General features: G+C 38.7%; 1 protein-coding gene across 4 annotated transcripts in view; it reads right to left on the bottom strand.

Annotated features, from left to right (window-relative positions):
• Positions 1-27,783, bottom strand: part of TOX3 (TOX high mobility group box family member 3) — a 103,282-nt gene that overhangs the window by 9,341 nt on the left and 66,158 nt on the right. For 2 of the 4 annotated variants that reach the window (XM_079118533.1, XM_079118531.1), the window contains exons 2-4: positions 20,982-21,047; positions 16,677-16,928; positions 3,498-3,767 (exon numbers count right to left, since the gene is read on the bottom strand). In XM_079118533.1, coding sequence (XP_078974659.1) covers positions 3,498-3,767; positions 16,677-16,928; positions 20,982-21,026 — 567 coding nt within the window. In that variant the 5' untranslated portion in view covers positions 21,027-21,047. Of the gene's footprint in view, positions 1-3,497; positions 3,768-16,676; positions 16,932-20,981; positions 21,048-27,783 lie in introns of all 4 variants that reach the window. The other 2 variants (XM_079118532.1, XM_079118530.1) reach the window with 1 other exon arrangement.

The following is a 27,783-nucleotide window of genomic DNA, read 5'->3' as shown; positions in this document are numbered from 1 at the left end:
GACTAACAAGAAGACTAATAAGATGATATTTATTATATGTGGTAAGTAACCTGACACACAAGAAATTCACATTATGAATTCTGAAGTCAAGACCATGGAAATGAAACAGTATAGATCCTTAGATTTTCCATCACTCCCTGCCCCATTTACAGACTGCTAAGCTTCCCATTCACTTCTTATCATCTAATTTTATTGATCATATGAGATCCTTATCAGAGAAGCAACAGAAATGATTTGGTTTTTTTTCCTCCCCTTGATTACGGAACAATTATATTGAAAACAATTTTCAGTTAACGTCAGCAAGAACCCTGAAGTGTTTGACAAATTTTGTTTTAAAAGCCAGCCTTGGGCAAGATCAGCTGAGATAGATTCAAGTTACTAACAGATTGGCTTTTAATGGCCTTGAATCCTAATTCAAATATTCCTAGAGTATTATTACTTTCTGAATGAGGGTCATTTGGAACTTAATCCAATTACCAAAATTCTTAGGGAGGAAACTGATAAGTAGATTTTTTTTTTTTTTTTTGAGAACTCTGAATCTTTAGAGGTTAAGAAACCACTGGCTTTCTAGATTCGTGTCCTAGGAGTAAGAACACCCACCCTGGCCGACAGGTAGCTGAAACGCTTCAGAGGGTGTTACATCTTATCTCACCTCCCCTCCAAGATGCCATTTTTTAATAACTTACACAATTCAATAAATCTGTAGACCCCATTGTCTTTTTCCTAAAATCTCAGTGAGCCTTGTTTAATTCAACTTAATGAATCTGAACTTGCAAAGGAACCCCATATCTTTCAGTTAGAGCTTGAACTGGAGCCAAGTTTCCCTTCAATGAAAACATTAATGTAGCGACATGAAAATAAAATATAGATTCGCACGTTTTTCTAATTGAGTCAAACCAACTATATTATTTTTCTGGAAGAAAATTTGATACCATTTGTGCCCAAAGTAAACACCCTGACCTGTGACAATTTACAGTGCAGTTTTGTCTTTTGCTTTGTTTTGTTTTGTTTTCCAAATGAGAGGAGTTCAATTGTATTCTCTGTAAAACAAGGTACAAATGTCCACAACCTTCGCTGCTTCTCTCGTAAAACTGTAACTGGCCTTAGTTATTACTACTTTTTAAGGATAAACCAGAAATGAAGAGTCCCACTGTTTAAATAAACGTTCAGAATAAATTTTCCTGGAGAAATTTTTGTGTGGTTGAATTTAAAGTGTTGGGAAAGCTGAAGAAATGGCTTTACCCAAAAGAGACATAATTAACTCTCATTTTAATCCTCCTTTCTCAGCTGTTATTTAAAAGGTAATAAATCGGAGACTCAGATGCTTTCACATAAAACCAAGTCCCTCACTTAAGATGGAGAAAGTCAGGAGTGGTGGAGAAGGTTCTCCTTAGATGTGATGATTTCAGTTTGATACAAAAGTCAGCCTAGGGCTGGGGAGACAGCTCAGTCGGTAGAGTGCTTGCCTTGCAAGTACGAGGTCCTGGGTTCGATCCCCAGCACCGCAGGAAAAAAAAGTCAGTCTGATCAGTGAATATAGGCACACGGTGAAAGGACTCTACCTGGATGCATAATGGACGGCCACCACCAAGCTGTGTCCTATGTCCCTCGAGTTTCTTTATTTCTCACTTCACCATGCTGAAGTCCTTGCGAGTATCACAGACCCTGCATCTGCCCACCCTGAGCTCAATGCATAGCTAATTTGACACCACAAGACACTTTAGTTTCTGCATACTGCTCTAACCTCCCTCCTCTTTTTCCCATCCTTCTCTTTTCCCATCTTCTCTCTTGCCCCGCCCCCTTATTTTTGGCTTTTTCTTCCAGTGCTGGGGATTCAACCCAGGGCCACCCATGTGCCAGGCAAGCACTGTACCACTGAGCCACCTCTCCAGACCTCTCCATCAGTCTCAATCTTCTCTAGTTCCTTTACTTCCATTGACTAAAAATAAATGATGCTCTGAAAGTTCTGGCCTTGACTTGCTCCTTACCCTCTCTAAGAAATCCTGATTATTTCCATGTCTTCATCTATGGATGGTGGTTCCCCAGTCTATAGTTCCAGCTCCAATGAAGTAAGCTCTAGACTCAAATCTAAGCACCTAACTTCACCCATTGCATGCCAAACTCATCCTCCCCCTGGGGGTGGGTCTGGGGTGGGGACACTTCTCTCTCTTTCTAGGTGCATCCTATCACTGACAGGTATTCACGTTATCTTCAGACTAAAACTAAATTGATCTCTTCTTCAAATACCAATGGATCACTGTATCTTAATGAGTCTCTGTGCTAAATATCTCATTAATCGGGTACCTCCTGCCCAATCCGCCCTTTGATGAAAGAAAACAAACAAACAAAAATCTTCTAATTGATTTCCTTTTCTCTGGTTCCTCCCTTTGTAATGCATTCTAAATACAGCCCCAGTTGCCTTCCCAAAGCATCAGTTTGCTTAGGCTGTTCCTCTGCGCAAATAATTAATCAGCTCTCAACTACCAACAGAAGAAAGGTCACCATGTTTACGTCATTCTTTCTTCTATTTCTCCCCTCCCCCATATCAAAGGTCATGATACTCATAAATTGACACATACTTGCCATTACTTCTCAGTGTTCTTCGCTACTGGGATGCTGGCCTCTCTCTTCTGCCTCACAAACTTTTATGCATCCTCTTAGACCTCATTCAAATACAACCTCCTCAATCAAGTCTTCCTCAAATCACTCTCCCAAGCAGAATCGATTATAATCCCAGCACACCAGATACATCAATTATACCCTTAATCGCATCTGGAGTTACTTTTTAACACTGCTATTCCTGCCCAATGGGGAATCCCTTGGGCAGTAATTCTCTTATAAATCTTTTTATCACCAGAACCAAGTAAAATGTCAAAGTACAGAGTAGGTGTACAACCCAGAATTCATAAAAAAGTAAAGAGTAGTTGTGAATTATTACAGTATTCTTTTCATTGAAGTTATTTGTTCTAGCTAGGTGGGGTGAGGCACATGCCTGTAATTCCAGTGACTCAGGAGGCTGAGGCAGGAGGATCACATGTTAGAGGCCAGCCTCAGCAACTTACCAAGACCCTCAGTAAATTAATGAGACCCTGTCTCGAAATAAAAAATAAAAAGGACTGGGGTCGTAGCTCAGTGGTAAAGTTCCTCTAGGATCAATCCCCAGTACCAAAAAAAAAAAAAAAAAAAAAAAGATATTCATCCAGGCATTCAAAAAAGTCATAAATGCAATCTATAGAGTTAAAAAAAATATGATTCCCATGATAAAAACAAAGATGTGAATGATCAAAATTTACTAAGAGAAAGCAGATCTCCCAATTTCTAGTCTATACCCTTTCTAGTGAAAATAAATATGAGTGAAGAAAAATATTTAACCAGCATAAACTTAAATGTGACTACAAATCCATGAGGAAACAAGGGTGAGACCAAGAATGAAATTCACAGGCAGGGGACGAGCCCCGTTCTCTGGGGCGTGACACACTAAGGCAGCTCAAACTTACTCTGTTGGCTTCTTCGGCATCCTCCTCGTTGATAGAGCTGGAAGGAGAGGGAGTGGCCGATTTGCTGGCTGGAGGTGAAGGAGACGTGTGGGGCATGCTGGCACCTCCCAGATTCAAGCCCAGCTGGGCACTGAGCTGGGACTGGTTGATGGTGGTGAGCTGGGCAGGAGGCATGATCCCAGATCGAGCCGCATCGCTCATGTGCACGATGGACCTCATGATCAAGGAGGGATCCTGGCGGTACTGAGACACTTGTGTGTGGGTCTGATCCTGCAGAGGCAACGGCAAGGGCGGGAGAGACTTAGTTTTCCCAGATACCCATGAACAGACAAGGTTAGCAGCTCCTTAGATCTGACCTGTTGCAATTTTGACAGGTTGGACGATGGCAGGATGATATTCTGCATGAATTAATTCAATATCAAGACCCATGCCACGTCATCATAAGAGCAGAAGCATAAAACCCAAATACCCAGCCCAGGCTGTTTCACTGTAGAACTGTCTTTGGATGATTTTATTTATTTATTTATTATTTATTTTTTAAGGCTATTAGCTAAAGGAACGATAAAACTCTTGCTGCTCAAGGCGGAAACAATCACCAAGGAAAGGTAGAAGCAGGGACCCAGCCTTTCTGGCTCACCAACTGGTCTTCTCACCCACAGCACGGTTCCTTTTCCCTCCACCCAGCTCTGAGTCAAGAGGAGTCAGTCCTTCACTTTATCCTTCCAGGGACACAGTGACACACAGGGAGGACAGGCTCGGGAAACACAGAGCTTTGCTTTCACAGAACACGTGCCTGCTGCAGGGCATCCTATCTGTGCGACCCCCACGGTTAACCAGAGGGGCCTTCCGATGCCGGATACATGTTCAACGGCATCTGGAAGTCATTCCGTGTCTTTCCGATTGGATACCAGCTTTTTCATTTAAACCCACTTTGTTTTCTTTTGTTCGATGCACCATGATTTAATGTATTAATGGATTTTCTTTTTTCTTTCTTTCTTTCGTTCATTCTTTCTTTTTTAATGTGGAAAGAGAAGGTGGAGATCATCAGAATTAGTTTTCTCTGAAAGTGGTTTCGGTGACTTCAAAAGTAGCCTTCTCTGTTCTGGGAGTTGTACAAAAGGTTTTATAGTTATTGCTACTTCTTTTTTATTCTTGTCTTTTTTAATTCCAAAGAATCAAAAAATGAAGACATGCTTTTCGAATGACTTCAAGACTTGTCATTTAGAGTGAGTCTGTGATTTTACTGAAACCAAATTTTCTTGACTCTCAGTGACCCAGAATCTAATTTTATACACAAGCCTATGAATTCTTAACAGTCCCTCTTTTGAGTCCTTCTGAGAAGGCTTATTTTTGTTCTTTAAAGAAGCATAATAAATTGTAAAAAACTAAATTTCTTAATGTTAAATATACAAATGCTACTAAGTAAGAGGTGATATCAAAGGAAACTAGTTGAATTATGGTCTACAGTACTACAAAGTGCTCTGAAGCTTTTAAAAATAATGAATTAGATTTATGCATATTGACCTAGGGCAGAGTTTCTCAGTCTCAGCTCCACTGACATTTTGGATCAGATAATTTTAATTTTTGTTGTGGGGCCTGTGCTGTGTATGGAAGATGCTTCAGCAGTACCCTCAGCCTCTACCTTCTAGATGCTTAGAGAAACCTTCCTACCCATACAGGTACGATAATAAAAGTCTCTAGACATTGCCTTCTGGGAGGTGAAAATCATTCCCAGTGAACACACCACGGACCTAGAGTGACACACAAGATATCCAAGTAAAAGGACAAGTTGAAAAATAATTGTAGAACACAGTCCTTTTCTGTTGTTAAACAACAACAAAGGCCAGACATGGTAGTTCACGCCTGTAATCCCAGCAGCTTGGGAGGCTGAGGTAGGAGGATCCCAAGCGTAAAGCCAGCCTCTGCAACTAAGTGAAGCCCTAAATAACTTAGTGAGGCACTGTCTCGAAATAAAAATAAATAAATAAAGTTTTTTAAAAAAAGGGCTGGGGTTTAATACCTGGTACCCCCAAAACAAACAAACGAACAAAGAAGAAAGAGGACAATATAAAGATGGTTATATTAGGTCACATTATAAGGGACAGTACTGGGGGAATGAAGAAAAAGAGACTGGACTTTTTCCATCTACACTATTTTTGACAAGCCGTCACCAAAGTACAAAACAAACAAACAAATAAATAAATAAAACATTTGAGTCAGGAAAAACTAAACAGAAGATAACCCAAGTGGTTAAAATGGTCTAGCAAACTGCTAGAATCTAATATTAAAGGAATAAATTTTCCATCTCCTCATAATTTCTGAATTATTAAGTTAGTCTGGAATCCTGAAGAAAAATGTCACACATATCCAAACAATCCCACTCTTTCCTCTTTCATTGGCAACATTCTCTTCCATTGTTCCTAAAATATGACATTTTTTTGGTAGGTGACATTCTGCAGGCTTGTGTCCCAAAAGTGAATCTGATATAAACCCTTGGTTCTATTTTTTTTCTTTTTGATTAGCATTCTAACCAAAAAATGTATCCATGTCTCCTCAGTGTTGAGCTGTCTGTCCACTCTTCGCTGTTCTTTTGAGGTTCCATCATGATTCAACTATGTCACTTCCACCCCTCAATGACAGGCCATTAAGTTACCTAGCTTATCCCTAAATTTACTCCCACAAACTCCTTCCTATAGGATGCTTTCAAAGTCTTTTCAGACTTCCTGAGATCTAGTTGTTTTCAAGTATCAACAAGCACTGTCCAGAGTACACTGAAATTGTTTTAATTCTGACTGTATAATAATAAATTACTTAACTAGCATGACTATGAACTATGCTAATTGGATTTATACAGCTTTTTCATTAACAGAGGAGTTACTTTGCCCTCTTCGCTCCAATGAATGTGAAAATCAACACAGAGATGCTTGATGGACTTACCACTACCGCAGCATTTTAGACAGATCTCATAATGGAACAGAAGACCAAAAACAGGTCTTCCGGCCTGCCAGCTCTTCCTGAATTCTACCTGCCATTTACACCTGTATATGAGCAGACTGCTGGAGAGCTCCTGCTGATGGGGAGCTGTGCTCAATGTACTCATAAGGGACACTTACTAGGTGTTTGTACCGAAGCTTCTGCTAAACATGCTGTGTACTTTCTAATCTAATCCTCTAAAAAGTCTTCTGACTTGGATACTATTACAATATCAATTCTTCCATCAGAGTGATTCCCTAGGTCACCAAGTTAGCAGTGACTCTTGCTTCTTGGAAAAACTATGCTCCAGGGGAGTTGAGATGCGTCAAAAGTGGAAGGAACCTGTGGAGAAGAGAACGGATGACCCTGGGGGTCTCCACCACCATCACACCCCTTTCACAAAATCGGCCCCATTCCTATTTCTGTTCCACTGAGATTCTTCACTACATTTCACTACAGAAAGATAGGGTTCTTCTGTGAATACTGGAAGTAGGGCTAGAACTCAAGAGTCATGTCGTCTTCAGATCCAAAAAGATGCCGGCCCCATCTTTATCTCCGGAATATTTTCAAGTAACCTCTGCCTCACATCATCAACGCATCCAAATGTGCTAGCATTTACCACAGCTCACAGTTATCTGGTAATAACCTCCCATGCTTGAGGATTATAGTATAAGAAGATTAATGGTCAAAGTGTCTCTTTAGAAATTCAAGCTCCTTTAGGGTCACCAATTATTAACAACTGCTTAGGGGAACTTGATTCCCCAAAGGCACCAATCATTTTCCACACACAAAAAATGTAACCTTTAGAAGACATTTCCTTTGATCTTAGGATTCCAACTTAAAAAGAGGAAGCTGTCAGCTCAGTTCAAAAGTATTTCCTGAGCACCTACTATATGCCAGGCAGGCGAAGCCAACATATCAATGCTTGTTATCTTTGAAAACAAGAAAATTATCATGTCTTTTAAATATGATCCGGAACAAAACTTGGAATGGACCACCAGATTCAGTATAACAAAATATAGGCCAAAGTAATTTATATAGGCTCCAAGACAGCTCAGGATTTTTCTCAGTAGTAATGTAGTAGTCAGGAACTATATAACCATGAATATAGCTTAAATAAATTTGATGTGTTTTTATAAATGATTACCTTGCACTTGCTAAAATTAGGTCTTAGAAGATTTACCAATGGTTACTTAAAAGCAAGACAACCAGTGCATTCCAAGAGGTTGTTACTATCACAACCAGAAATAAGATCTGAATGCTGAGAGCTTTCTAACTCTGTTATTTTTTACATTATTGGGGATCAAACCCAGGGCCTCCAGCATGCTAGGCAGGCGCTCTGTCACCAAACTATATCCCCAGCCCTGCAATTTTATTTTATATGTAGTATTTGTTTGTATCCTTTCCTAAATTGTCCAGTATTTGGAAAAACTTTGTCCTCTATTTGTTGATGTTAGACAAAGAGTTCTCGATTTCAGTACTGACATTTTGGTCTGGAAAGTTCTGTTGGGGGAGGGGGTTCCTCTGCATCGTAGAATGTTTGGCATCATCTCTGGTTCTACCCTCTAGATGCCAGCAGCCCCTTTCCTATCAGGCTTTGACAACCATGCTCTCTCAAGACATTGGTAAATGTCAAAAATCTCCCTTGTCAAGAATAACTCTATTGGACAAACATCATGGAGGTCATCTACTCAGGGTAGAAGGGAGTTTGTATCCAAAGCCTGTGATTTATCCCTAAAAATGGAAAGCATGAGCACAAACAAGATTCAGCTTGTGACATGAAGAAAAATAAATAAGCTAGGAAAAATTTAAAAAAAGGTACTAGGGAGCATGGTTGCGTTTGTCAGGCCAGCAAGGAAGTCCTTAAAAAGGGCAATACAGGCACAGACACAGAAGGGCAAGAAGAGCCAGCCCCACCCAAGGTGGGTGGGAAGCGTGTTCCAGGCAGAGGGAACAGCACGTGCAAAGTGAGTGGGAAGCCAGCCTGGCCCACTCGAGAGGCGGAAAAGACCAGCAGAGCCGGAAGCAGGCTGGGCAAGGTGGAGAGGAAATGCAGCAGGACTGGAGAGTCGGAAGGGGCCAGAGGATGCACGGTGGGGAGGGACAGGATGTGTCCTGAAGAAGGGGGCCAGCAGAGATAGGGCACGAAGGGAGGCGGAAGCTAACTAGCCAGAGAAGAGGGCAGAGCATCCCAAGCAGAGAGGAAGATGGGCCAAGGCCCTGGGCATGAGCAGGCATGGCACAGGCAAAGAAGTGGAGGCCAGCGTCCCAGGGCCAGGACAAGCAAGGCCCGCCACAAGGCTGGAAGGGCAATGGCCATAAAGTGACAGGCTTTATGGTCCATTTTAGGAAGTCTGGAATGTATTCCCAGTGTAGAAGGAAGCCACAGAACACTGACAGGATGGCGCCTCTCCAGCTAGTGGGTTTGTCCCTTCCAGTAAATGCTACCTAACTGACCGCTCCTCACGGGTGACCCATTTAAATCAACTGTGGGCATTTTGAATTAGTTCAAATAGAAATGTGCAGCCTGACCCCTCAATCTGTGTTTTGAAGGCAAACGAAGTCTTAATTTTTGCCATCACAGGGCGTGTGGGGTGGGCAGGCGTGGTCCTCGCGGGCTACTCTCATTGATAGGACGACACTGCCTTCGATCTGCTGGCCTGAAGGCACACTTCATGCATGCAGTGCCCAACAAGACCTTCTGTCCCTGCGTGTGCTGCTGGGGCACGTGGGGGGCTCGGCCCAGGCCCTCGTCTCCCTCTGCCTGATGAAGGGCCTCTCCGTCTGCCCAACGGGAAGCCAGAGAGGATATTTCTGGTAGATTTTCTTAAATTGCCTGAAACGTAGTCAATTATTGAACATTAATCATTTGAGTGAACTGTTCAAATTTGGATATTTTTTAATATCAAAAAGGAAACCTTAGATTACTAACATAAATGAAAAACTAGATTCACTCATGGCAAATGAAATGCCAAATAAATACCAAGAGAAGAAAGGAATACGGTTAAGAGTGAGCGTACCTATGGGACCTGTCTAAGGCTCTGGGCCTAACTTCTGGTTTCTCTTATTCAAGAAGACAAAAGACAGGTGCGGCTGGGCTTGGTGGTACATCCTTATTATCCCAGAAACAAGGGAGGCTGAGGCAGGAGGAGGATTGCAAGTTCAAAGTCAGCCTCAACAACTTAGTGAGACCCTGTTTCAAAAATAAAAAAATAAAAAGGTACCCAGGATGCAGCTCAGTGGTTAAGTGCCCCTGGGTTCAATCCCCAGCACAAAACCAACATCAACAACAAAACAAAACAAAACAAGAAAGATGTGTGAGACAGAATTTGCCCCCACTGAGTCTTTCTCCTTGACTTAATCAAGACTGAAAGAGAACCGGAAGGTGAAGGATGTGCTGACTGTATAAATCACCATGCTGTATTAGCCGGTCTGTATGTCATACAAACAAAGATATGTCTTTGGGAAGGACAGGGGAAAAGGAATGGGTACAGTTTGCTTCTATTTCCTGAGTCAAGAAAACTACTTCCTCTACCTATTTAAATCATCTTCCCTGGTTTCTTCTGGCCTGGCGCAGGGCAGTATTCACCTGTGTTCACACTGAGAACTACATAATTACACCTCTCTAATATTGTTTTCTGGGTATTATGGGTTTTCTTTCTTTCTTCCTTTCTTTCTTCCTTTTTTTTTTTTGAAAAGATAAGATATTTGCTTTCAAATTGACATTTTTGACTTTATTATTTTAACTATTACATATTCCCATTCAAATTTTAACCATTCTTGGTCACTACAATGGTGCCTCCTTCCATCTGGATTGATTTCAACATAAAAGATTTTAAGAATCTAATATGCAAATGCACTTAATGTACCTTTTATCTACACTTACAGATAAATATTCTCTGTCACAATCCAATATCAGGTTTTCATCATAGAGGATAACATCCAATTAAGAAACAAATAACCCAAATATGTATGAGAGTGTGACTAAATATATTTTTCACTGTGCCGGTTTTTTAATCAATATTTCTTGAGAAATGGAGCAATTAAACAATTATCTGTAATAAAAATTACTTGTATTAATAAATATCAGAATCACTACAAATATGAAATTCATGCCAGTAATTGTATGCCCAATTATTTAGTTATGTCCTATAGCAGTGCTAAAATTTTATTTCCAAATTAACTATATATGTATATTTAAGTAGTTAGTATATTTCTAACCCCAGAAGACCCTAGGACAAACACAGCTAAGCCTAATGCATACTAATGGTAATTAGAGACCACATACCACCAACTCGATATTCATCAAAATATCTGCGCCACAGTAGATGATTTCTCCTGAATAAGTACTCTCAGGGTTATAATCAAACGTACCTCCAGAAGAAAGTTTCATGGAAAACAGTTTTCCAAGAGTTAATTAATAGTTTCTTAACAAAACAAAATTTTCACGAGTTTATTATCAACACTTCATGGTATTTCACTCACACGTATTCGTAACTCCTTTGTTTTCCCAAGGAATCCACTCTATGGATTTATTTTTTTTTTTTTCAGTCCTTACTGAAAATTATAAAGAGAATTCTACCTCCACAGCTGTGGATACTGGATGTCCCCTTCCCTCCAGTTACTGTAGCAATCAAGGCACATTCTTTCATTCGTTCGTGGGTTGAACCAGTCAAGTACAGCTTCAGGGCCAGGTGTCGGCCAGCCTAGTGGCTATTGTAGGCAAGAGAGGCCAGGCTTCTGCCCTCCTGGAACTCATACTGTGGTGGAGAGTGGGCAGGGGGTGAACAAGCAAAGGAAACCATTTCAAAGTACAGTCAGGGCCGCAGATAAAAGAAACTGGGGTAATGATATAGAGTCACCTTTATCCCACTAAAAACTTCTGAGCCACTGTGTCAGTTTTGTTGGGCAATCTGAATAATGTCGACAGTGTTTTGACGGGTCCAAGATAATTACTTGGTTCCCATAACACTCAACTATAAAGGTACATGCTACAAAGAAAATACAGAGACATAAACCACAGCATAACTATCCAACAACGCTTCCCCTTAAATGTTATGAATCAAGCAAGCAGTCACGTATCACACTGCATGAGAGCTAACTGGGGTTAGCAGCAGTCTGGAACAGACCCCCACTTTAATAAATAGATAACCCTGAATTTAACCTTAAGGACAGCACTTGGATGATCAGGGTCAGTGAGAATAAAGAATACTTATTTTAAGCTCTGAATGGTACAAGGCTATTTACTCTCCCAAGAAAAACAGCAGTAAAAGTGCCTACAGCTTGGGCATTTGGGGCAGAAAATCATCAAGGTATAGTAACAGCCAAATTAAAGTCTTTTGATGATGAGCACCTTTCTATATTCAGATTCTTTCTATATTCAGTTTTTGTATTACACTGGTAATCAAGAAAACAATTTCATACATAGTATAATCAGCCTATAATGATTAAGAACAATACATAAGCTGGTATGCACACACCTATAATCCCAACAATTGGGGAGACTAAGGCAGGCAGGAGGATCTCAAGTTCAAGGCCTCAGCAACTTAGCAAGACCCTAAGCAACTTAGCAAGACCCTGTCTCAAAATAAAAAATAAAAACAGTGGGGATGTTGTTCTGTTAAGTGTTCCTGGCTTCAATCCCCAGCACCAATATAACAACAACAAAAACCCCCAATATGTAGCACTTAGTAGGTGTTCAATAAATATTTGCTGTAGGTCAACATGGTTTCCTTTTTATTACTTAGGCTTTGTATAATTGGGTCCTTTTCCACTTGAAAGGAATCATTTGCTTATGTAAGTTGTGCCTCTTCTAGTGTTAACTTAGAATAAAAATACATTTTGACAATAACATCACCCCAGATAAACACAACTGAAGTAACTGTTCAATTGATTTGAGAAATTGTCACCGCCCCCCCAATGGCTAAATGGTAATCATCCTGTGGAATGTAGCTGTGCAGCCTCTATTGACAATGGCAATGAACATGTTCATAATAATAATAAGGGCTTGTTTTAATAGAACGTTCCACGCATTAAACACATTAATGACCCATGAAATAACTGTTTTATCTGTAACACATTAAGCAACATTGCTAAAAACAATGTATTAATTGAAAGTCTGCTACGTCTCTTAATGTAAGAGTTTTTCAAAAGTATGAAATGGCATGAAAGCCATTTTGTAAAGATGAAAATAATTCGACTTCAAAATTAGAGCCATGCCAACAGTTTCATGAAAAATAAAAACTTGTAAAATCAGTCTGGTGATTTATGATTTTAGAGTCTTATGAATATTTTAAGAGCTTATAATTTTCTTCTCTGCATGAGGATCTTCTGTAGGACTTTTTCTCCTCTTGCCTTAACAGGTACAGATACTTCCAGACTCAAACAGACTTCCTTTACTTCCATCTTTTTCAATTTTCTAATACTACATTGGATATTATTAGGGCAGTAGAGCATTTTCTATAAACATGTGCTATCACAATTAAACCCAAAGTAATATCAAACAGAAAACGTCGGTCCTCTACACATGAAATATAATGCATGAAAAAAAAGTGTGTGAATTATCAGTGTGTTTTATAAATTCTCTTTTGGGGGGCAATACAAAATATCAGACTAGAGACAATTATTTTACTGTCTGTTTCTTAGATATCAAAGAGAATTTTGAAATTCATCAAAGCTAACCTTCTGTTATGTACAACAGGCTAAGCTGAAAAGAATGTTAACAAGTTCAATTTTCATTCAATCAGCACTACTGCTCTCTGAAATGTTTCATTGCAGGAAAGAAATAAAAATAATCTATATGGTAATTATGAGGATGAATCCCCCAGTAACTTTCAGCTACATGAAAGGTCAGTTCTATTCAAGATATTTTATCAGTCCCTTGCACATACTCCTGTCCTGTCATTTTAAATCTGAACAGCATTTTATTTTCCCATTTACAGCTACCTGCAGAATTAAGTACTTAAGCCAAATAAGAAAAAAAAAAAAAAAAAAAAAAAAGGAGAAGAAGAAGAAATGTTGAATGCTGGCAAAGGCTATAATAGCATAGAGATAAATCGTTCATCTGCTCTCTCTCAAGCCTCTGGGGCTGCAGATTTTTCTTCTCCTGGTGCACTGTGGGTATTCAAAACTTGTTCAACATGATTTCATTTCATTTCAGGCACTGCCTGAGAAAACTAAATTACAGAATCAATCATACAGAAGGTCAGAGTGAGACTTCATTACAAGTATTGCATGCTTGCATGAATATCTTTCATTTATGACTGACCCAATATGTCACAATAGCTGTCTAGTAAAAATAATCCACTTTCTGAAATTGATGTACTACTGATGTCAATGCTACTCAGCGGGCTGGGCAGATTATAGAGAGGTGTTAAAAGAAAAAAAAACCCTCTGGAGCGCACATTGTAGATTTTTAGAATTGAGATCTTTTGTAGATTAAAATAATTTCCAGATGATCATCTGAACTGACAATAATGCTTAAGGGTAACGAATTTTTAAGCAAAATCTACAGTTGATTTTGACTTGCCAACCACATCCTGTTTCAAAACATACGTATCCACGACAAGCAAATCAAGGTTGTTCTTTGAAGCCACAAATGCTTCAACATTCAATTTTTCAGCAATTCACTTTTGAATACCAGGGCATTATTTGCATATTTTGAAATGTGAATGCTAATCATTGGACTCTTTTTAATCCCCCTTTTTATGTTCCTGCTTTCTGTTTTTAAATATAATGGCAGAAATTTAAGGAAGATAAACGTGTTGTGCTTGTTGTCAACAATAATGCAGCTAATCAGTAATGTGACAAACTGTCACTCATTCTAAAGGCTCTAAAGAAAAGCTGGTTCAATGCAACACATAAACAAGCTGGCTTTTCTTCTTATATGATAGTCTTAATGCACCCTAGTAATCCTTAACAGACAGCCATATTCGTTTGGATAATAAAACTTCTTCCTTGCTTAAGGTAGGAAATATCCAACATGCGCTGGGAAGCTGAATGCATGAGGTATAAAGTATTATTTATTATTTTTTCCAGTGACCTTCCTAAGGGAAATCTCCGAGGAGGCTTCTGTGGAGTATTATGATGTAGCCAGCCAACTCGGTACCCGGAGGGAGATATAGAAGAACCTTGACATAACCTATTTTTAACCATGCCTCTGGCGATTCTGAATTCAAGTTTATAGGTGAACATGTCAGGTAGTCCATAGAACAAAGCCAACGACACATTGTATTCATCATAATTCTGTCCCAGTACATTTTATTTTTTCCAACATTTGTGATTTAAAATCCCATGACATTTCTTCAAGGTGAAATTCTACTAGAATTTTCAACAAGATTAGTTTGTTTCAAGCCAAAATAAATGGCATTCGGGTTCAGCAAAACTTCAGAAAGGCACCAATAAATGTGATGAGGTCCGTGTAAATACCATGACAACAGCCTGCACTTAGCTAAAGTACCTATACTTTTAAAAATCAATGAAATAATTCAACTGCTTTAGTGATTAGCCATACATTACAAAAGAAGCATTAAAAATTGAGTTCTCTCTCCCAATGCCAGTCCCTGAAAGCATTGTTCTTTAAGTGTATGTGAATATCATAATTATTTTATGATTCCATCTTTAGTTCTTTCCAATATAGTAAATTCAATTGACCATGAAATGAAATTTCATAGTCAAAATGCCTCCTTTACACTTTTTTATAGCAGCAATAACAGTTTTATAGCTTTAAGGCAAGGTAATTCATCAGATGTTTAATTTAAAGGCAGATTCTTATATTATTAATAAATATTTACCAATTTAATAAAGTACACATTTTAGCATACATTATATGGTCTCTTAACTGTTTCTGAGACTTAAATGAGCCTGGCTGAGCATCTACGAATAAATGGTGAGCCCTGGCAAACCTGGTTGGCGATGGAACACCCTTTTTATATTTTTATTATTTTCCAGGCACAATGTTACAAGCCTGACTATAGAGGAAGGGGACAGAACCCTCCATTCTAGTGTCAAAGGGACAAGAATGTAGGAAAGTCCACAGGAAACAATTATTTGTGATGTCGAGTAACGTTTATGAATACTTAATGACCATTTCCTGACTGTTCACTGCATTCTTTTCTGACTTAAAAAAAAAAAAGCAAAAATAAAAACCCTGATGTTCAGCTCCAACACAAAAGATCACAAGCAAAGAAAATTATGTTGCAGCAATCCTATTTGGGAAAGTAATCTTATATTTCAGAGAGCACACTGAATCTTTGCACGGCTAATCCACTACATATTTTGCAATCATATGCTGTTATCTGGGGAATTAACAATGAAACCAATAAACATCACTGGCAGGGTCCTAATGTGCAGAGAAATATGTAAACAAGCAATAGGATTTGTTTTTGTTATACCAACACATCTGTTTCATTTTATCAGGTTAAAAAAAAAAAGCCCAATAAACTATTAATCTTGTTTTAAAATGTCTGCTTAGTACCTCACCTAGTCAGACACAAATGCATTACATACTAGGTGGGGAAAAAAAAAAAAAAAAAAAAAAAACTAACAATCCCAGCAGAAGAGTTTAAAATACTTAAGCAGATTTACTCTGGTGATTGCTGACTATAATTGCACACTAAGAAAAATAGAACCAAAATTATTGCATTAGTAATCTTAGCTCTCTGGAGTGCCTTACTCTATGTTTATGACAATAAATAACATCATTAGGTGCATTTCACATAATAACCCATTCTATATTTTCCTCTGCTGGTTATAAGCAATTATTGTTTTTTCTTTTCTCTGGATCACAGTTTGATATTTCATTGAGGCAGAAGCAAATCAAGTATCATAAACTTTACCTTCTAATCCAACAAGTTCAAAAGACCCAGGCACCTGATAAAGGCTTCCATTTCTAAAATCTCACAGGGTCAACTTAAGCACATCTCTGTATTCAACCAGAGGCAAGGGAAGACTAGCCACTTCCAAACGCATGAATCAGGCTTTCTAAAAATTGTTTCATATTAGCAGATCTCCTTGGTCATCCTCTTTTAGACAGCTGTCAATCAACCAATACCAGGTACTGATCCATGTTTGAATGGTAGCAGGGATAACAATCTACACGTCCATAAGCAGACCAGCAGGAGCATACTCCAGAATATGAACACTCAGATCTTTATCATGATAGTGTAAATGATAAAAATACTTTCAAGCAATAAGTGTGGTGCCTACCATATGCAACCCACTGCTATGAAGCACACCATCTTGTTCCACAAGATTTCTTGAGATGGTAATGGAAGGAAGATCCAGGCTTTGAGGAGGAAACTGGGGTGTGAATTCGCTTCCCTGGGAAGGCAATGGATCACTGAGAGCTTGGAAGGGTAGCAGTACATCAGGCATGCCCAGGGCGGGGTCCGACTCTGGGGGAGGCGTGATGGGTGGGATTTCAAACTCCTCGTCCCCCAGGCTTGGCGTATGGAACGTCTGCTAAAGAGAAACAAAATAGAGATATCCTCACATTCTGTTCCTTATATTTTATTCCTCCTTGGAGGGAAGAAGAAAACACTACATATGTAGGCCAAATATTTATTTCTCAAATGAAAACATCTTAAACACAGATTTCCATATATAAAGTTTTGCTGATCATTCTGATTAAAGATTTAAGTCTCATTATCATATGGTTTTAATGGAGTATCAGTATTAACAGTTTTTTAATGCGTACTTAATTAGCAACATCTGTCTTTGTTGTTAGTTGGAGCATCAGCGACATTAGATTTGGCTATATAACAAATTGCCACTTTATTGATATGTTAGTGAAACAGCTCAAACCGCTTACGCGATCCACATGCTTCATAAAATGCTGACGATTTTGTGGTGCACACAAACACAGCATTAATCCAGAAGTAACATTACATATATTTACTTTCTGCCACAATCTATAAAACAAGTAATATTAAATTTGTGGTTTGGTTTTCTTAATTTCCTTATTGGTATGTTCCCAAGTGCAATGAATGCTTCCATGGAAATTTTAACTGTGTGTCATACAACACTTTATGTAAGGATTATCAGAGCTCATATTAAAAGGTGCCATGCTTTTATTTAAACTAGGAGGTTTATTTTCTTTTATGTGAACATTTTAATATGTATTTATCGGAACATTTTCCAACAGTCTTCAACTTTTAAAGACTACCTAGAGAGCACAGAGCTATATTGATGTAGACATACTAATGACATCGATGTTGCTCACTTGCTTAGACAAGTGTTACATCTGAAAACCTACATAAATCTTCATGCATTGTTTTTCTTCACTGCTACGGAGATTCTTAAAGGCTGTGTTTTAAAGTAGGGTCTTTAATGTAAATCAGGGCTGCCTCACTCAACCATATGAACCATCTTTCTTAGAAAAATTGGATGTCTGGGGGAGAAGGGATGTCAAGGTCCAGAATTTTGAAAAAAAAAAAAAAAATACATATATACATATATATTTTGGTGGGTGAGCCACCCACATATTTTTTATTCCTAGCTCAGAGGGTCAAAGTTATAGTTCATTTATTATTAATAATATTTGAAAGCATGAACTGGTGCAAGTTAATTGGAGTCTGCTATTATAGGCCATGAGAACTAATTAAGAGCTAAAAAGCATCATCCTTCAAACTATCAAGGATGATATCATATAATAACCATTGGGAAAAAAAGAGAAACAAACTCAAGGGGGGGAAAAAGCAACAAAAAACATTTCTTACACATAGAACCTGTCAGATACTATTTCCATCTCACCAGAAATAAAGAGATCACAGCTGTGGGAATCTGTGGTGGGACAACTAATCACCTTGAGGTTCTTAGCACAGTCAATAAATGCAAACCATCGCCTCATAAGAACACATCTGAAAGCTAGGATGAAATATTAGATTTTTCTGACATATGCATTCTTACAATGACCCCCAAAAATGTCAATTTCTTCCTGCGTTACCCCGAGTTCTCAGCAACAAAGGGATGAATTGGCCACAAACGTGGTTGGCTAATGAACGTAACCCTATGGCTGCATTTGCTGTTATTTTGGCACTAATGTGGTCTAGTAACAGATGCAACTGTAATTTGTGACTCATTTGCTACCCCATTACTGCTTAATGAAATCTAACATATCACATTAACAATACGGATAAACACTCATTCTTGATATGTGGCATTTGGCTGTTTTCATTACCACTGTAATTAACACTTGAAATATTATTTCAATAAATATTTAAAGTACTTTAAAAATGGTCAGGGTAATCATGACACAGATAGAAAACATAAAGCTAATGTGTGAATTTCAAACTTCGAGGATCCGAGTCCCTGTAGTGTTATCTACGGGACAATATTGATGTGAAGGGAACTGATGTCAGGCACAATTTAGACTTTACAGCATGCAAACCTAAAGTCCTCCTGAATTAGTTTGCACTCATTAAAATGTTAAAATACCAAATAAATTTACTTTTAATGCAGTGATTGGGAAATTAGGCACAGGCTATAATGCAGTGCATTAACATTTACTTGGCCCTTATTGTTTGATTGAGAGATATACAGTGAAATCATTACATAAGATTACCTTTTAAACACTATCATAAAGCATGTCTCATGCCAGGCAGTCAAAATTAAAGAGGTTTTCATTTTTATTTTTGTTCAGGAATAGAGAGCGAGATGTCTTATACATAATATGCCCCTATGGTATAATTTTTTCAAAAGACAAATTAATTTTAAGTTAGAACTTGGTGTATTACTAAATGGTAACCTAATGAAACGATAAAATAACACTGTAACATATAACCAAGGAAATGCTAAAATCTTAAAGCACCTTTAAGTAGAGGTAAAATATTAAATATAAAGTGAAGTATTCTGCAGGGAAAAGGAAAAAGAGAGGCAAAATATTAAAGTTAAGCATTCAATTTCCAAAATACTGGCTGAGATGATAAAAAGAACCGTGTGTGGCATCAACAATAAAAGACATTGACTCCTGTAACTGTGCCAGATGACCAATATCAGACTAATCATTTGGAGTTTATGTGATTATTTTTGCAGATATTGACTTTCTCAGTGTTTACCTCGAACATGTTAAAGTAGAATGTACATGGTTAAATACCATCTGTACTGAAATGTTCAAAACATTTGTTCCTTTTGATAAAAATGCAAATCTGGAGAACTGTTGTATCAACATATAACAGCCAATGTCTGACACGGTGAATTATCACAGCTGGAATTAAATTGTCTCTGAACAGCTGCTGGCAGTAGACTTTTCATCAATGTTTGATTCAAATGTAGGGAAAAAAATCCTACAGAATGAAACATCATGTTGTCCTTACAGATGGGGTTTGTGTTCATTATCACAAACAACACAGCAGCCAGCGCCAAACAATATTCCCTACCTAAGCTGTCTTCCTGGTTAGAGATGACGGTCACTGTAAAAATGATTAATTTACAAAGACCCTTAATTCTTGATTCCCCATTTATTCTAATAATTTCTCAGTGTTAATTTCTTTCATATCACTTGGCTTCCCTGTACCAAGATCATTTACAAAGCCATTATTATTTTCATCCTCTGGGGTCAAGCTAGTTCAGTTTCTTATATTTGAATGTATTTGGAAAATGAAGACTTTTTATTACATGAGCCACTAGAGGAAATGTTCCATTTGGACCAATTTCACACTTCTGTTTGTTCTTGTTTGAAAATCTTAAATCTCACACAGGCTACCACTTTTAGGAAACCCTCTCCTTGGTGTAATCAAGATCGAGGTTTATGTAGAGAGCAGGCCAGTGAGACCGGATAGCAGTTCTAAGTCAATAATAGGAATGTGGTTAAAAAAAAAAAAAAAGCAAGAACACCATGTTTGTTCCACATGCACAGGACGCTGAACCCAGAGCCCAGGTGGTGCTACATTCAGATTTCACCACCCAGTTTTTCCAGCTACAACCAGGTCTTGGAATACACCCAAGTATTTAGTTGATAAATTTTTATTGAGCACCTACTAACAGCCAAGGACGGTGCTAAACCGAGTGGCCCTAACCTGAACTGAAACCCTCATTTCACATTCAACTCCCCCCCAAAAAAGAAACTATAATACTGTTCTGCCAGTTTCCCATATCATGGCAACTTAATGAAATTAACCCTAGAGAAATGCGGAGTTCAAATATCTACTATTACAAGTCACATCCATGCTGCTTTCCAAAACAGTCACTTATCTGCTTAGATACCAATATAGTCTGTGTGTGTGTGTGTGTGTTATAGCATAATTTATTTTTGTTTGCATATATATTTTTTCAACCTTTTTTTTTTTTTTGCACAAAATTAGGCACATTAGCAATAGCCTATGGACAGCACTAAAGTCTTCTCAAGTTATTTTCTTTTCCAGTAGGATTTTCCTCATTTTTCCTTCAAAGTCACTACCTTGAGTCACAAAGAGAGTGAGATAAATTTGTTGGTTTGCTTTTCCTTTTGAGCCTATTAAATTAGCTAAATAAACACACACAGCACAAAGGGACACCATTATGACGGACACCTACCTCACTGGCAGCAAAGAATGTGTTGTCGGCTTCTGCCATGTTCATGTAGTTATTATTATTTCCAAACTGAAAGAAAAGAGATTGTTTTATGTTAACATGGGGTTCAATAAGAATCTTGGTTACGAAAGCTTAGATGCAATTTGGAAAGAATGTGGGTGTTAGGAGAATGGGTGGGGGGATCTTACTGAGATCAAATTCAGAATAGCAAAGATTTCCAAGCACAGCACCGCTGACAGCTAGTTCCCTCGGAAAATAAAGCGTGGAGTTAAGCTAACTCAATAATTCTAGGAAATAGTTTTGTTTCTCATCAAGACTAATAGTGAAGGGAGACAATTACAAACACTGGGCCCACCTGTCACTACCGTGTTGTTTATCAAACTGGCACTTGTCAGAGGTTAGAAGAAGAGTTTCCAAGAAAATCACCTTGACACATTTTAAAGCATGTTGGGATTTTAGAGCTTACTTTTCAAGAACAGATGTCACAAGTGTGGGTAGGTTAAAATGTGAATTAAAGAGAATAAAATTCAATTCCCAGGACTCAAATTCTATTTTCTAGTGAATGAGGTGTGGCATGAATAAAAATAAATAAGACTAAAGAAAATGTTTTAAATCTCCAGAATTTAAAGAAGCCATATCTTTATCCATCAGAGCTGCTGAAAACAGTGATATTTAATCTCTCAATGTTAACATTAAATGCAAAGAGGTTTAAAAAATAAGCGGGATCCTATGAACACAGCAATTTTTATTTCATTCTCTAACACAATAGCCCATTCATATCATCACAAATAAGACTGTATCAGCATTTCAGACTTAAGCTCTTTACTTCTAGGGACCTGTTATCAAAATGTAAAACTTGGATTTTGGGCAGAAATGTATTTGGGGGTTCAAATGGTATAAATCGGCACATTTTGTTGCTGTAAACATTCTGTTATCAGTCTGGCAATATGGAAAGGTTCTGTGGGCATAATTATCTAGAGCTGTGCTATTTTCATGATTTTTAAATGGTAAAAGAATGTCCTATTTTTAAAGTATATTATTTCCTTCCTTTAATGCATCAAATAAAGCACAGGAGAAATGAGAAAAGGGTGAAATGTATATAGCTATTCTTTCATTTAAATAAAGTTAATAATTTAAAGTGAAAAGGGCAATTTCCCCAAGAGATAGAAGGATGGACGAATGGAGAGATGGATAGAGAAATAGGTAGGGGCACTGACAGATATACAGATACACAGATATATCTATAAACAGAATAAACAGAACACAGATGTGGATACACAGATATGGAAGACCCACATAATCCTCCTCTCCATAAACTGATAAACACTTATTTCAGGGGGCTCTCAGGCCGACTCTGAACCTTGCAGTTAGGGAATTGACATGGTACACTTTATCATGTCAGGGATCCAAGAACGAAGCAGGATTTATATGAAAGACTCTACTGGTTCCAAAGTGCTGTTACAGTCCACAGCAGCAAATTCTCCCCCTGCAGAACAACTCCTGAACACACACACAAGCAAGCATCCGGAAGGTTCTCCTTCAGCACTCGGATTCATTTGGGTAAACGTCTTTAGAAGGATTCCTGAAAGATGTATTTGTTAGCCCTTAAGAAGGACCTTTCTCTGGCTTCTCTGAATCAAAAACGTGTGCCAGTGCACAGGAGTGTGCACGCACGCACACACACACACACACACACAATTTTCCTCATTATTCCACTCTGCCAAATCCACCCAAGAAAAGAAAGTAGAGATTTATGTCAGGAAGCTTTTGATGAATGAATGATGCTACAATTAAAAGCTCAGGCCTGTAATCAAGTTTTGGGGGGATATAGAAGATAATCTGGCATATAGTCCATGTTCCAATCCTGGCCCCCCCAAACCACCCGACAGCCCGTATCACAACTTTAACGTTATTTAAATGTAGGTTTTGTTGGGGAATTAGAAATCCATTTAAGGCAAACAGCTCATTATCAGAGAGTATTTTTTTAAGATTAAACTCACTTATTATCTAATAGCACCTAAAACAACAAAGAAAAATAAAATGGCTATTAAACTAAGGGCCTAAACAATTCAAAAAACAAATTAAGCTTAGAATGAAATAAGAACTGGGTTAGAAATCCTCTTCTGAACAGTTAGTATGCGAATGTAATTACTGAAGAAACTACAGCTAATCAGCTGTGAATTGTATCCATTAATTAGTATTTGCCCTGGAGAAATGAGAAAAATCAGTAACGACGCTGGCACCTCAGTGAGCTCACGAGCTGCGCAGGCCTCGGCGTTTAGTCAAGCAGGTGGCTCCAGTGGTCCACGTAATTTGAAAAGCTCTCACCTGAAGTACTGAGCTGGCATTATAAAGCACTCCTTGCCTATCTCTTGTATCTGCATAAGGCCTTAATTAATGGCTTTTAATTTGGAAACACTCGGTGATCAGGCGGGAACAGTTATAAATCATTTCAAATAGATGTAAAGGCTTCTATTCTGTTTGGGGTGAAATACCTCCTATATAAACATTCATGGCTCACTATGGTCTTTCCCCTGCACAGGTGGCTGGAACCCTGGTTCGGAGTGTGTAGGAGAGTCAGATAAAACACAAGGCAGCCAGTTAAACTGAACTTTCAAATATATAGTTTTTTTTTTTTTTTCAAGGATAAGTCTATCCCATATACTACTTGGGATAGACTTATACTTTAAAAAAAGGTATTCTTCATCTGAGATCCAAATTTAACTGGGTGTTGCATATTTTGATTTTCTAACCACTGACTATAGTGGATAAACTAATCAGAATGAAAGGGCATGTTCCAATTGATGAACTTATTTCTTAATGCTAGCTTCATTTTATTTATTTTATGTAAAAACATGACCTCTGAATGCTGATATATTTGTTCGGTGTTAAGAACAGATCGGATTCTGAGAGGCAAAGTACTGCTTCGGGGCAGATCACTAGTATAATGACCCGAGAACAATTAGCTTTAAGTGAATTGTGTACAATTAAATTTACTTTATATTCTAGGGGACAGTGACCTCCATAAACACATTATACTACAAAACCTCTCTAGGTCCCCAGGAGGGGATCCTTAACTGGGTTCGCCACTGTCACCCCAGAACAAACAATGACAGGCATATTAGAAGCACTCCAATATTTGTTGAAAAGAGAGAGGAATGCTGATCCCACTTAATCTCGAGTCCCTCATAATCACCCCTTCTAACTGGGGTCATTTATCACTTACTTTTTAATAATAACAACAATAATAATGAAAATAATAATAAATGGTTAGCCCAGGGAAGCCCTCTACATACATTATTTCATTTAATTTTCCAAAGTGGGACTAAACGTAATCTATTTTCCTAACAACCAGCAAGATAAATATAATTATGAGCCCTACTTTAAAGATCAATAGACAGAGGCTGACCGGGGTCAAGTAACTCACCCGAGATGATGGATCCAAACATGGAAGTCTGACCTCCCTCCTATCTCGTATTCCTGTATCCACAAAAACTTGAACATTTCACTCTGTGATCAATTCAATTTTTAAATTTTATTACTATTATTTTACTCAAAGCTAGAATATCCCAGAAGGTATTTTAAGAGATGCCAGTCTAATGTTCCTCGAGAAAGGGGTTCCACAGTCCAGCAAGTTTGGGAAAGGATCCTTGATGTGTCACAAGGCCCCGATGAGGCTTGAGGAGCTGAGAAGTCCCCTATTTACATGACAGCTGTGTCTAAGACACTGTGCTAGGCACTGGAGACAGAGTACTGAAAGAGAGGACAGGGTTCAAGTTTGTATAGAGCTGACATTTTAAAGTGGGAGTCCAAAAAAAGCTGTGGGTCACTTCCTTCTGTTTCTCCCACAAATGCCCTCACCCTCTGCTACTTCTTTCATTTTCCCTAGATCCCTCTAAAAAAAAAATCTAATGTTCTACTTTAATACCATGGCAAAACTTAAGCATTTAAAAAATCAATTAAATAAGAATTTCTAAGTTATCCATCCTGTATCTGCTTAATTTGGGCTATTTCCAAATTTTTGAGATGATAACCTTCCGCTGATGTTCCTTCAAAGATCCCCTGTTTCAATCATGTAGGGGTCTTCTATGCAATTCCAAGAGTCTGATTAAAATACTCCAAATAAGCTAAATGAACGTCCAGTGAAGCAGTTAATTACTCTGAAGGGCATACAAAAAGATTATCAAAAAAATCAGCCCCTTCCAAGTGTTTTATAACAAGTATATATAGGGGACCATGGTCACTGCAAGGCAGGGACATTTGACATTTATGAGGAGCACGGTGGTGATAGGTCCTTTTCCACTTTGCTAGGCTCTAATGGATGTGATCCCCAAAGATACAGTCCCTGAAGATATCATTATAAAGCAGAACTAAATTACTCTGCATGCCAAACTTCTGTATCTTAATAATCTTACAAAAGAACATCTTCATTGTACTTGGAGGTAGATTTGCTTTTGCTGCTTGACGAGTAATTACAGCTTCAGCAAATACAATTTATGAAGGACATCAATTAAAAAGGAGCATTGCAGGATTTTTTAGAAATGTATTAGAGACCATCGTGTTCGTGCCCTGTCTGACCGTGTGAAGTGCCAAAGTAAATTAATGCAGATTGTTAAGTCCAGCTCATCCAGCAAAAGGCTTGGAAGAAAGTAGGAGAGCAGAAACAAAAACCCATCTGTAATCACAAGACGAATACTTCAGCTTGATGAGTCCACCCAACCTCATTTTCACTGAAATTATTTTGACACCCATGTGAAGAATTGTGTAGACTTCTAATAAAGCAGCATTAACGCCAGGGCCTCAAACAGCTCAATGGCAAATTTAATCCTAAAAAAAAAAAAAAAAATCCTTTGAATTCTCTTTTCTGTTTTCCCATTAGATTTGTTAGCAGACACCATCCAATTTGATGCCTCACTACGGACATCTGTCAAGTTGCTTACACAAATGAACTGTGCCATTACGGATCAAGTGTGCCAGGCACTGTCACATGATGGGAAGGAGGCACCCCGAGGTCCACCCATTCCCAGAGGCTCTGCTAACTGCCCCCTGGCAAAGAACTGACCCGGGATAATCAAGTTTTAACCAGTTTCAGCGGTGGTAATCCCGTTCAAGATACAAAGCCCAAAGGAGCAAAAACAAGCCAACAGATAACAACACGGAAGATAATCACGGGCGGATCTCAAGCACCATATTAGGAACAGAGAAGGACCCAATAATGAAGACCCTCTACACCAAAGGTTAGGTGTCCAACAATAGCCTGCAGATGATGGACCGTCAGGTATAACCACAGGGCAGTATCTGTACACAGACACGCGAAGTTCCCAACTTAAGACGACCTGACTTTAGCATGTTGAGAAAATGATATGCATTCCTTAGAAACCACTCTTTTTTGACTATTGAGCTCTCCCCAGCTAGTGATACACAGTGGGACACTTCCTGTGACGCTGGGCGATGGCTTCTCACCACAGCTCCCCGTCAGCCCTGTGATCGAGAGGGAGAACATACGATGCTCGACAGTGCACATTTTTGGTTATTGTTTTCTATTTTTTCACCTCATCATGCCTACCAAATGCCCATCTGTGTGTGTACACAACACATCCAACATTTGATTAGAAAACAGGCTTTGTATTAGACATTTTTGCCTAACTATAGGTTATGCATGTGTTCCGGACACTTTAAGGTAGGCAAGGATCAGCGGTCACGTTTGGTAGGTTAGGTGTAGTGAATGTGTTTTCAACTTAGGATGTTCTCAACTTGCAGAATTATGAATTGTGATATTTTCGATTTAGGATGGGTTCATGACCCCATCCATCATAAACCAAGGAACATCTGTAATTTACACACATTGCTGATAATTATGTATATGCAATTATATCCGTATCTATACATGCAGAGAATGACACTCATGCATAATTGTACACACATCCATACGTGCCATTCCACATGCTAAAATCTCCTGGATGACTCTCTTCTGAGCATAGGATTCTCACACCCGTCTGCCTACAGCACGTCCACTTGGACATCAACAGGCATCTTAAACATATGAGGGGTTCAAAAGAGAACCCCTCATCCTCTCCGCCAAGCCTGCCCCGCCATGGTCTTCCCCATCTCCCTGGAATGTTTCAGTGGCTGGGGTCAAGGCATTCTTGAATCCTATTCTTTGGCCTCTTTCTTCTCTGACCCTTGCTCCTCCTGCCCTGCTCATGGTACTCTCCCTGCCGGTGTCCTTGCGATCCTTTCAACGCCCCAGGTACAGGCCCACCTTAACACCTTTGCACCAGAGGTTCCTTCTGCCTGAATCCATCCTCCCTCAAATGTCCCCAAGCCTTGCTCACCCCTTTCTCCTTTGGCTTGCTGGCTACAGGATCAAATTTCTGTGTTCCACCCCCAGCACACTGTCCTTGTCACCTGACTCTACTTGACCCTTTCACACTTTCAACATCACATAATATAGTCTTTCTCCCCTGCCCCCACTAGAAAATAAATTCAATAAGGAGAAGGTTCTGTCTACTGTTTACATGAATGCCCCAGTGCCAGGAAGAGTATTGGGGGGAAAATCTCTACTGAATGGATGAACAAGAGAATTCTGGGGTGTGATGTGCTCAGAACTGCTTTCTGAATCCATCAGGGCACAGCGGACGCTCTTGTAATTCAAGTGATAGCAAGAAGCCCAGTAGCCGCCACCACTGTTGCCCCCCAAGGCATGTGTATGGGCAAAAAACTGGCAATAGGAAGACAAGAAATATTTCAAACTTCAGAGGTTTCTAGTTAGAAAAATGTTTTATTCTAGCAAAATGCACTTTGC

The sequence above is a fragment of the Sciurus vulgaris genome (assembly GCF_902686455.1).
Source record: "Sciurus vulgaris genome assembly, chromosome: 17".
Taxonomy (NCBI): domain Eukaryota; kingdom Metazoa; phylum Chordata; class Mammalia; order Rodentia; family Sciuridae; genus Sciurus; species Sciurus vulgaris.
This window is presented reverse-complemented; position numbering and strand designations above follow the sequence as displayed.